Source organism: Arabidopsis lyrata, assembly GCF_000004255.2.
Source record: "Arabidopsis lyrata subsp. lyrata unplaced genomic scaffold ARALYscaffold_4, whole genome shotgun sequence".
Classification (NCBI taxonomy): Eukaryota; Viridiplantae; Streptophyta; class Magnoliopsida; order Brassicales; family Brassicaceae; genus Arabidopsis; species Arabidopsis lyrata.
Window position 1 is genome coordinate 11,444,514 of NW_003302552.1, and position 11,455 is coordinate 11,455,968.

The 11,455-nt window shown below is 37.3% G+C and overlaps 4 protein-coding genes across 6 annotated transcripts; all 4 read right to left on the bottom strand.

Annotated features, from left to right (window-relative positions):
- Positions 1-372: 372 nt before the first annotated feature.
- Positions 373-1,032, bottom strand: LOC9316973. The gene has a single exon (XM_002880860.2). It carries the CDS (start codon positions 854-856, stop codon positions 494-496), a length of 363 nt encoding a protein of 120 aa, XP_002880906.1. The 5' UTR covers positions 857-1,032; the 3' UTR covers positions 373-493.
- Positions 1,033-2,121: 1,089 nt separating this feature from the next.
- Positions 2,122-3,899, bottom strand: LOC9316974 (cold-inducible RNA-binding protein). Its single transcript, XM_002880861.2, has 4 exons — positions 3,704-3,899; positions 3,225-3,293; positions 2,898-3,004; positions 2,122-2,623 (listed from the first exon to the last, which is right to left on the bottom strand). The coding sequence occupies exons 1-4, from the start codon at positions 3,780-3,782 to the stop codon at positions 2,528-2,530; spliced, it is 351 nt and encodes a 116-aa protein (XP_002880907.1). The 5' UTR covers positions 3,783-3,899; the 3' UTR covers positions 2,122-2,527.
- A 2,544-nt stretch (positions 3,900-6,443) lies between these two features.
- LOC9315150 lies at positions 6,444-7,019 on the bottom strand. The gene has a single exon (XM_002880862.2). The coding sequence runs from the start codon at positions 7,017-7,019 to the stop codon at positions 6,444-6,446; it is 576 nt and encodes a 191-aa protein (XP_002880908.2).
- Positions 7,020-7,341: 322 nt separating this feature from the next.
- Positions 7,342-11,083, bottom strand: LOC9316976 (OTU domain-containing protein 5). 3 transcript variants are annotated; one of them, XM_021028895.1, is made up of 9 exons: positions 10,846-11,083; positions 9,497-10,240; positions 9,232-9,393; positions 8,653-8,730; positions 8,488-8,566; positions 8,252-8,397; positions 8,096-8,161; positions 7,841-8,012; positions 7,342-7,759 (listed from the first exon to the last, which is right to left on the bottom strand). In XM_021028895.1, exons 2-9 carry the CDS (start codon positions 10,079-10,081, stop codon positions 7,542-7,544), a joined length of 1,506 nt encoding a protein of 501 aa, XP_020884554.1. In that variant the 5' UTR covers positions 10,082-10,240; positions 10,846-11,083; the 3' UTR covers positions 7,342-7,541. The 3 variants fall into 3 exon arrangements, with proteins under 3 accessions (XP_020884554.1, XP_020884552.1, XP_020884553.1); XM_021028893.1 differs by having other exon boundaries at positions 7,342-7,762; positions 10,846-11,003; XM_021028894.1 differs by having other exon boundaries at positions 7,342-7,762; positions 9,497-10,435; positions 10,846-11,003.
- Positions 11,084-11,455: the final 372 nt, after the last annotated feature.

The following is an 11,455-nucleotide window of genomic DNA, read 5'->3' on the forward strand; positions in this document are numbered from 1 at the left end:
ATTTGAGGTGTGCCCCTAGGCGATTTGGGCTCGGGGACACGGGCAAAGTTGGCTCGGGAACACAGGCGAAGTTGGCTCGGGAACACGGGTGAAGTTGCCTCGGGCTTGTACCCGAGGTGAAACCGGCTCGGGTGTAATGATAGTATAACTTGTACCCGAGGTGGCCGAGCTGCATCTCGTGGTGATGAACGTGTCCCCGAGGCAAGACTAAGAGTGCTCTGGGCCGGTGTGAATATCTCCTGAGGCGATTAGGAAGTCTCCGAAGCAACGGAGTAGAGAGAACATATGCCGAGTTGTTTCTCCTATCGATGTTTGGCTCGGTCTCAAGATATGGGTGAAATCCGACCCCAACAATATTGCTAACATTTTACTTTATTGAGATAACGAAAATTTGAGTTCACATCTTGTCAACAAAAATTAACTTTAAAAAACTTGGAATTTGAAGCTAACAACTAGTCTAAAATGTGTAGTTGATCAACAATCATTCTTGCTTTTAGTTGTGTGTAGGAGAGTTTGGGACAATACGCGCACAAATATCCTTGAGGAGAGGAGGGAAAAACGGATTCAACGGAAACATATGGGGCCAACAGTTGGCATCTAAGGCCGAAAACGCCTTGCAACATGCGCCTTCAATATTTTCAAATTTGCCTGAGAAAATTGATTTAGAGATTTCGAGCACACATCCTTCAACGTTGAAGAGAGACGACCAACATTTTACTAGATCAATGGGTAAGCCAGGTGGGAAAAGTCCTGGAAATGTCGGCTGCTTTTGCATTTCAGCTACTCCTTGAGTGAAAGAAATGGTACCACAAAGGGAAACCATTAACAAGATTGATACAACAGCTTTGCTTCCCATCTTTCTTGTTAATCCTTTTCTTCCTTTCCTTTGTTCTGGATTTGCTTTTGATTTTAGACTTAGATTCTTGGGATGGTTTAAGATATGGAAGAAACTTAGAATTTATAGGATCAGGAAACAAGAATTTATTTAATAAATCGAAAAGTAACATATCAGTTTAAAATTTTGTTTCAAAATGTAACTCATGTTTAGGTTCACCGTATTAAAATTTTCTTACATTAAGTTAAGTTGACTAATGTAAATGTAGTGTGTTAATATTTCAAGTTATGAAACAGAAGATGAGAAAGTTATAATTTTCTTTTGACTCACTTATTTTTTTGTGACTTCAAATTAGTTTCTTTATGATTACGAACTTGACGATTGATTTTAGTCTCAACCCCATTGAAAGTAGCTAGCTAAACCAGGTTCAAGATCGTATGGCGGGATAGGTAAAATTACAACTGCAAAATTGATTATCACATGGTATGTCCATTTTATGGAGACAATGGAGTCAAATCATAATTAAAGATACAAAAACTTCCTCGTCCAATACAAATGTTAGGCTAATTTCATTTTCTTACAATCATCTTTGTTTGTGTTCCATGTACACTCCAGCTTCCCATTTGTTTGTCTTAAGATAGATATTTGTAAGAAAATGAAATTAGCCTAACATTTGTAAGAAAAATGAAACATGATTTGTATGGCTTTAGCTTCCATTTGTTTGTCTTAAGATAGATAATTTTTAAAAAAATGAAATTAGCCTAACATTTGTAAGAAAAATGAAACTTATGATTTGTATGACTTTAGCTTCCATTTGTTTGTCTTCAGGTAGATAATTTTAAGAAAATGAAATTAGCCTAACGTTAACATTTGTAAGAAAAATTATGATTTGTATGTCTTAAGATTTCATTTGTATGAAAATTTAGCCTAACATTTGTAACACAAACAAAAACATGATTTGTATTTAAGAAAATGATATTAGCCTACACACGTAGATAACTGACATGTCTAGGCAGATTTGGCTCGTATGAAGTAGAAAGAGTAGCAACTTGGTATCATTCATAACTTAGTTTTGTTGTCAATGAAACAACAAGAAAGATTTAGAGATCGATAGATACGAATGTTTACAAATGTGGTTGCTCGATAGATGTATATAGAAAATTAGAATCATGCTAATGCCCTAAACGGCGAATTTCACATAAGTAACAAGCTTTAGATAATGCATAGGTTCTTAAGCGATTTTTTGGTTAGATTATCTAATCACTGGTGCTTTAGTTAGAAGCAGATACCAAAGACATGAAGAAACTTGTGAAGAGATCAAGAGAACAATGAGTCAGTATGTGAAGGCAAAGAAGACGAAGCATAATCGTCCACAAGACTCAAAGACTCTCAAGTCACGTGACTTGTATACATGGTCAAACGCAAAACAATAATATGCTGCAGATCTTCTGGCCTAACTTTCTGGACTAACCTTGTTTTGGCTGCTTGGAACCCCCTTGCACTGAGTCAAACAATGTCGAGAAGAAACTTGCCAATTCGATAAACTAGTCTATGATGACTCACAGCTCCTAACTCTTTTTTATGGCACATCAAACTCTATAACTAACTCCCCAATTCCAAATAACCTCAAAACTGGTTTGAAGTTTTTCTGAGTCTCAAAATTTAACCTAACAAGTTGACAAAAGAGAAGTATCAGCTATCACCACCTGCATGCTTCGGCTTGGTGTCTGGTGGATTGTGTTTTCCAGCTTTTGTTATGTCAAGGATCACCACCCGCCCGTCTACCAACTGTGATCCATATAACAAGACTTCATGAAGACTAGGCATTAGCAACATAACCAGTTCAAAGATTTCAAGAAAATAGTTCCTTTTTCTGAAATATCTTGTTCTAATTCTCCACCAGGTGATTCACAAGTATCTATCAAATCTATTTCTACCTAATGGGAGAAAGCTATAAGTTTGAAAGAACAATATTGTGAAAGGGTTTATACGAAAATCAAGACTTATCTGAGATAAGGAACTTACAGCAAGTGAATTCTAAAATGGAAAAAGAAAGTAATACCCGGCCGTTGAGTTCTAATAAAGCTTTCCCGGCTTCTTCTTTAGAAGAGAATGTGACATAAGCAATCCCTTTTGGTCTGCATCTGATTTTATCCATTATAACATCCACTGAAGCAACCCAAACGATGAAGAAGACTATCAGAAGAAGTTTGTTACACTAAACATGTCTGCATTAGAATGGACCAATGTACACTTACAACCTTATATACAAGTATAGACTCTAATTATCCTCAAACTAACTAACTGGAACTAATCAAGGAATGATAAATAACTCTGATAAAAGACAGAGATTTGTAGAACTAATTTGCTGTTGAGATTAGAGACTGACCTCTGAGAACTTGACCATATTGAGAAAATGCTTGGGTTAATGTTTCTTCTGTGCTTGAGAAAGATATGCCTGCAACAAAAGTTTTCAGTTTAGTAACAGTAGTAACACAAGACACAGATCAAACAAAGAAATAATAATGCTTTTTACATCTAAAGTTTGAAACTTTTAGATTGGTAAGACACTATGTGGTACTTAAGGAGCAAATTCACACATACCCTTGTTGTTTCTATCAAAAACTCATCCCTAAGAACTGCTAAAATCACACCAAACAGACACAATAATAGCTTATTCTCATCAAATTGGCACTGTCAAAGTCACAACCTTTAAGACCTCAGAAAGCAATTGAGGACATACCCAATTCAAAGAATTAGAAATCAAGAAATGGGTAATTAGATTCGTGAAAGATGGATTAAGAATCAGAAAAGTCGAGACCTAATCGCAGACAACAACAGAGGAAGAGAGAGAGAGAAAAGAGAGACCTTTAACGAAAAGCGTAGAGGAGAAGGATCTGGAGAAGAGGAGAGGAGTGTAGGAGCGATAGAGGAAATGGTTTAGCATTTCTCTTGGAAGCTGTGGCTGTTACCGCCGGTGAAATCACACTCTCAACAACGGTGAGAGATTAGTCTCGATGTTCTTCTGGGTTTCTCACCAATTCTTCCGTTCTTTTCCCAATAATAAACAAAAATTTAAGTCCACGTCAGCAACGGTAAAAAAAAAAAAAATCATCTCTCCCAATTTTACCTGAGAGGGTGAGATTTATTAGTGTCGATCGTTTTATTTGATTTCTTTGATTGCTTTTTAGATTTAAAATGTCAAATTGATTGCCTTTCTAGGGTTGGTGTTTTACTTTCGTTTTCAAAGTTGTGGAATTGGTAAAAGGATTTATCCAATTTCACAGTATGACTCTTGGCTCCTACGGTGTAGTTAAAGACACTCATCAGGATAACACTTCGATAATTTCTGCATCTAATTCTCTATGTGGTGTTTCAGATAATAACATTCGATAACTATGGTATTTCGGGTCATTGCAATCACCCTTGGAGTATTGTACGTCAGGCTTTTTTCAATCCCTTAAGTCATAAAACCGCAAAATCATTCCTCATCACTTTGTTGTACATGCAGAAAGTTCTTGCAGACTAATTCAGGAAGAAATATCAAATCTTGGGAACTCTTAAGTCTTACCTTTTTTTTTCTTGGAACTTAAGAGTATCTGAAAGCTCCTATTGATTGTAAAATGGATTTAGCTAAAAAGAATACACGGTTTTGTACATCTATCAGGTAAGCCTTAATATCTTCCGCAAGTACTGTGGACCTGTCGACATTTGGCTGTCAATTTTATCCGGCAAAAAACATCCGAGTAAGGTAATCATCATAAACGAACAGCCTTGGAAAAGCTTCAAAGCAATGGCACAACATTTAAGCCAGTGGGTTTGGTATGTCTCCTTCACCAAATATAATATATGTTCTTACCAGTGGGTTTGACATTGATGAATCACAATATTTTTGTTTATTTGCGATTGTGTAGGTTTAGGAAGCTTTTTGTTTTGCTTTCAAGCTATACATATGCGAATACACTTAATAGAATCAACCCTTGAATCAAACGAGCTCTTGTCGAGGCAAAGGAGGAACAGTTCTGTAAAAACTAGTATTCTCTCGGAAACAATCAAAGAGATAAGGTACCTCTTCAACAAGATCCCCAGCAATTCCTCTAACAAGTTCACAAAAGTTATTATCTGTGAACGAATTGCTTATCCAGAAACTGATGTCCTAGTAACAAGGAGGATACTGCAAAACAAGATTTTGTTTGCCATGGTTAAAACATACAAGACAGATAGGTCTTGAACTAGGATTCATTAGTCTTCGAGACATAGACATGAAGATGGAAAGAAACGTTTTTACCTTTGAATATTGCTTGAATTTCACTCCTAGCTCTCCTTTTCCAAACTGCAAAATACATTAATGTAAGAAAAAGTAGTAAAAATTTAGACGTTAATCTCATCATCCTAAATATTTGAAGTAATCACCTGGGACGTGAATCGTTCATCGGACGACCAGAAAAGTCTTATATCAGGGCTGTCAAACAAAACCATAGCAAGTCTCTCCAGTCCAAGTCCAAATGCACAAGCAACATTAGTTTATAATCCTCCACTTTGTTTCAAAATATCTTGCTCGGTCACCCCAAACCCGTTTGTGTTAATTTCTAGCCAAATCCCTCGAGACATTTCTATAAATCCTCAGCGGCATACAAAGTGGAATCCTAGCCGTTATAAGAAAGACATGATGTCGAGCAAAGCAGCCGAAGTAAAAAAACACAGGGGACCGAACACTTGATGGAAAACCGGAGAATGAGTAGAATCAACACATTAAACATCCCCGGTAACAAGGAAACGAGTACTAGGACCTTCCCTGAACAGCTCAACTTGGTGAGCACTTGTATGGCATCGTCTACATAGTTATGCGTCATTAGGACTTGTGCTTACATGATCAGCAGGGACAAGCACATGATCAAAGTTGTGGTACCAATATCACTTATCTTAAACCTCGCATATTACAGAGATTCTAGCTAGGAGCCGGTGTTTAGACTTTAAAAACTGTGAAGATTTATTTTTGAAATTTTCTCTAATCAAGTTTTATTGTTTAGATAGTCATAAAAGTGTTCATAAAATTTGTAAGTCCAACTCATTCATCTTGTTCCTACCATGAGTATTTTTTTAAAACCAACAAAATGTGACTAATTATTTTTGTAAAAATCACAGCTGATTTTGTTAAAACCCACAATTTCTAAGAGTCAATAATTTACAATCAAAGTCTCAACCAATCACCATGTAGTTTGTTGATATGAATCAAATTAACATAAAGCAAATATTTGATCATTAAATGGAATTAGAAACGAAATTTTGGCATAAAGAAACTCTTCCAAACATTGAAACGTAATTTAACAACTACATCGCAAAACAATATTAAAAAGTTGTTACATTACGTAATGATAAAAGGTAGATAAGGTAAGCAATATGATCTACAATACGAAAATTCGCATTCGCATTTTGAAAAGTGAGCTGGAGCACAAAAGGGAACCGTACTCCTTCTCGATCGATCAACTAATGCAACTTTTATGGCAGGGATCTGCAAGAACATTATAACAACAAAAAAGTTTAAAACCCTAAAACACAAAACACACCTCAAAAATGGACAAACAATTTTGTTTTTCATAGAATAACCTTATCGAATGTTAAGCAATATCTTTGCAATACGAAATGCATAGAAAGCATTCGAGACAGCGAGTTTGATCTCATCTTCCGTTAGTTCGAAACTACTACCCCAAGGTTTAGAGATACTACTGACTTGTGGTATCCTCATATACACGAACTCATCACGCAAGAGCTGAGTATCGCATTTATAGGAGGTCCACACGGCCCTTCCAACTTCAAGAACGTTCTTACACACATAGCCATAATCCTTCTTGAGGCTAGCAATTGTGTCTTTTATTCCAAACCCCGCGAAAGTAAAAGCCGGCAGGATTAGGAAGTTGTAGAGAGATTCAGGCACGTCATGGAGGGAATGAAGCCAGATTATAAGACACTGTGTTGAGTCATATAGCTGGAGGATAGCAGCGTTTGAGGGTTTTCCAGATGTTGACGATGGTTCTGGTGCCACACGAAACGTTATCATGTCTAGACCAATCAACCTATTATGGTTTGAGGTGTTTGACAGCAGGGCTTGTATGCCTTCATTTATTTCTTCTTCCGTTGTAGCTATTGTCGTGTCGATTTTAACATGGCCCAAATTCACGACCATCTCAGACATGATGAGGATACTACTGGAAAATGTTGAACATGGAAATGTAATAAAGAGCATGCACGTCTATTTAACTTAGAGAAACAATTACGATGACTGTGGGAAACGTGAAAGTGACTTTCTTGGATACGTGAAGATGAACATGCACAATGTCTTGGAAATATATTATACTTAATGAATATTTGACCCTTTTTGGCAGGTTATGGGCAGTGTAATTGAATGTTAAAATAAATACGAATTAAAATTACATAATTATCAAGAAGTGAAGAGTTATAAGATAAACGGTTGGGATTTCATTAATTGATTCTTTCGTCAGCTTTAGCAAAAGAAAAGTGTTCTCTTACTCTCTCTTATTCAACTTGTACAACTAAAGTACATAGATCACAAACATATGCATACATGTCATGAATGCACAAGTTTATTCTTCATTATTCTGGTAAGGGTAATCGCCCACCGTTGGTAGGAGGAATACGAATTGGTATTTCATATACTACTAATACAGAGCAACTCATGTTACATTCTCTATTCCGTGGCTTTGCCTTTGCGTCGGTTGTTGCCACCACAGCTTGTCTCCAGTACATAACAGACCATAGAGTCAACGTCATCTCCAAAAATGCTATAAGCTTCCATGGCCTGCGTGTAGCTAAATCCCATCGACAATACCATCTCGATACTGCTACTCAGCACAGTCTTTTCTTTTTTTACTGCCTCCTCTGGTTTCGAATCACTCCCTGAAGGTCCTGCTTCAAAATTTACAAAGTCTCAAAACGCTTCGTCTCAAGTATATCCTAAGTGATCAGATTCAAAAGAAAATTACTTACTAGCTCCAGAAGATGATGTCTCAGCATTCGAGGTGGATGATTCCTTTGGACCAATTCGTGGCTTAGACCATTCCATAAGATACTCAGCACGGGAAGCATCCATTACCGCCCGCTCTATTTCCTTTTCCGTAAGCTCAAGGTCAGAGTAAAATCTCCCTTCTGCTAAGAGCGCCTGGAACAAAGACAGATACGTTAGCAGTCACACACTCAAGACAGATTGGTGAATCTGTTTATGGATGGATACGGGCTATTTACATTATCAATCTGATGTTCTTGCTGAGCCTTTATAGCAGCTTTCACCTGTTCCTTGTCCACATGTCTCTGGATTCAAAACAAGAAAAATGATGTCAAAAATCAAAGATCCGCTGTTTTTCAAATTTGAGTTATGCTTGATAGCTTAACTATGCTTACCCCACTAAGGCTACTAAATCCAAGTCCGGCACCAACTGTCAACCGATGTGGATCCACCAAAGAATTATAATGATTCCCGTGGTGGTAACTCAGTCTTATGGGAGGTGTATCCGTGCTGTAGTTTCCTTGAAATATGTTGATAGGCTCTGTAAAAAATAACAATACATTTTGTTGCATAAATTTCTTGTTACACTAAAGAACATTAAGAGCTTACATAATGTGAATCTAAGTTGCACCTGTGCTATATGAGTAAATGTGGATTGGCCTATTATACATTTCTGCTAAAGCTTGGATCTCTACGTTGTTTCCATAGACCTATCACCATTGTATCAAGGAAGCGTCAAAAGAGATTGTTGGAGCCGAAAGTTAACATAGTGAAGACATGGATAAGAGGAAAGCACCTTATCTCTTCTTTTCCTTTTCAAGTAAGAAGTAAAACCTTCGGTTATGAACTGAGAAAAGTGATCCCTCTCTTGTTCCTAAACAATTCATTGTGAAACCAGTAAGTTCTGTGGAGTGCTACCATCAACACTAAAAACACTAATTCTGTGCTCCGTCCAAAACAATGTACATGCAAAAAAATGATTAGATTCACAATACCGAACTTTAAAAGGTATATCATTATCGCATACTAGTACATGCTGTTGTTTCTCTCTTTGTTTCACTCCACTTACCTAAGATTGATGCTGTCTTGAACCCCACCACATAGTCATATAAATTAGCCATCAAATGGTAAGATTTATGCTTTTAACTGTTATTCCTTTCTTGGTGGATGGTTGACTAGAAACTAAGAATGCAACACAGTCTACCAAACAAGGTGAGCAGCCTATCCAAAAAAGTAAATTTTTTCGTTGTTTCAATATATCTTTCCTGGGTGCTGTTCTCAAATGCAAGTCAGCTCGCTAATCTAACTCATGTGCTGGTCTCAAATGCTAAAACTTCGTCAAAACAACCTATTTCAGAAAGAAAAGAAAAATTACCATGTAATCCATGCACATTTGTCTAGCCAAGTCATATGCCTCTGAGTCCCCATATACTTGATCTGCAACAGCCCGAAAAAGACAATTTCCATCTTCCAACATCCGCCTAATTTCAAAGCCTTTCGAATCTCTAATCTCTGCTTCAAACTGGTGTTCTCTTTCCTGTGAGGGAGGAATTATATAATTTATTGAAAATAAATCCATATAAAACAAGCCTAAGAATCCAAGCAGTCAAAACATCTTTTATTTCAGAAAACAAACTTACCAAGCCAGAGCCAGGATGAGAGGGCACATAGCATGGCATATGCTCATCAGAACTGTTATAGCCCTCGTTCTCACTGTGTGATCTTGGAGAAGAAGGATGCGATCCAGTTGGCGAACTCCTACTGGAAACAAGAGAGCGAGGCCCAGAACCTCTTCGTGTTGGTCCAATTCGTAAAGCGTCAAAACTTCCCAAGACCGATCTGTTATTCCCAGGATTGACAGTCGAAGAAGGTTTTGGTGGTGGAGCTGGTACGGGTGGTGAATCAGGGTTACTGCCACCACTAACTGGAGAATCACAATCTATACCTTCACTTTCAACATGAACATTTTCTGAAACTACCAATCCTTCATCATCTTCTCTATCCACAGGTTCACTAATGTCCACAGCTACATTCTTAGCATCAGAACACTCTGCTTTTTCAACTACAGTAACCTCTTCTTGTTTCTCATCCGTAATTTCTTCATCTATAGTAACAGGAGGAACCTGAATAGTATTGTTTATCTGTGGTTCTGTTCCCGAGGAAGAAGGGCGGCTCGAGTTGGAAGAACTTCCTGATGAACCTCGTTGAACCAAAAACCGAGTCATGCTACTTCTTAAGTATTTTTACTAATCAAATGTGAAAGATTAGAGATTATCCCAAGGTTTGTCCCTGGTTCTTGCTTTAGGACTACGATAACAATCCCTTGAGAGAGGGATTCCTTCCAACCGTTCTCCACCTCGCAGCAAAACGTTCTCTGCATTCCCCTACCAATCATCAAGATTCCAAAGTTTTCTTGGAATTTAGATCCGAAACATTCCCCAAAAACACCACCTTTACAATCTCTACTTAACCATAAAGAACCAATACCGAAACACACATGAAAACTGACACAAGTTGCAGTAGTTAAGCTCAAATTCCCCTCTTTCCCCGATATTTTCTTGGAACGATATAGGAGCAAGCTATAAACATGACCACACAACACAAAAACCAATCAAATTGACCACACAACACAAACACAACAACGGTCTCTGCATTTCGCTAGCAATCATCTAGTGTCTTGCAAATTAGAAACGAAACATACCCCAAAGACACCAAATTTACGATCTCTACTTAACCGTTGCGAATCAATATCCAAACAAACATGAAAACTGATACAAAGTCGCAGTAATTTAGCTCAAATTCCCCTCTTTTCTTGGAAACGATACCGGAAAAAAGCTATAAACTTGACCACATAACACACAAAAAAAGAAATCAATTTGATAGATTTAACCTAAAAATCATCAAAGAAAGGGATCGAAATGAAATAAAACGATAACAAAATGGCGATAATCGAAACCCTAGAAGTTGACCACAGACTGGGAAAACTCACCGGAGATTTCAGCAGCTGAGATTACAGATTCAAGATCCGTCGGAGATAGTACAACTTTCCAGAAGAATGTACGATTAGGGTTTCGTGAGAAGAAGACGACGCTCTCTGGTAAAATTGGGAAGCGATGAATTTGTTTTTTTTTTGGTTTTAATTTGAGAGGAGGCATTTTTTTTTTTTTTTAAACCGTCGTTGGGGTTGGACGAGACGGCGAAGTTACTGACGTGGACTCAGAGACGATGTTTCATCAGTGCGTTGACACGTGTTCTCATCATTGCGGATCATCTTATTTGTTGTATGTGTTTATGGATTTAAATTGTTGGGTCAAAACTTAAGAGAAAGCCCAAATCTAAAATAGTGTGCCAGAAGATATCATATTTTTTATTGAGTGAATTTGTGTAGAAGTAAAAATGGGGTATAAAATTAGGAAATAGACAATAGGGAGGTTTGTCTCTGACGACGTCCAAAAAACGATTGAAAAGGGGTTTAGTTTTGCCGGTTATTACAAAAAAACTAATGTATATTTTGTTAATGCGCGTGGGGAAGAGGGAGAAAGAGTTGACATTTAATAAATGCTCAACAGTTGAATTGACCATTATGCGACAACAGACAA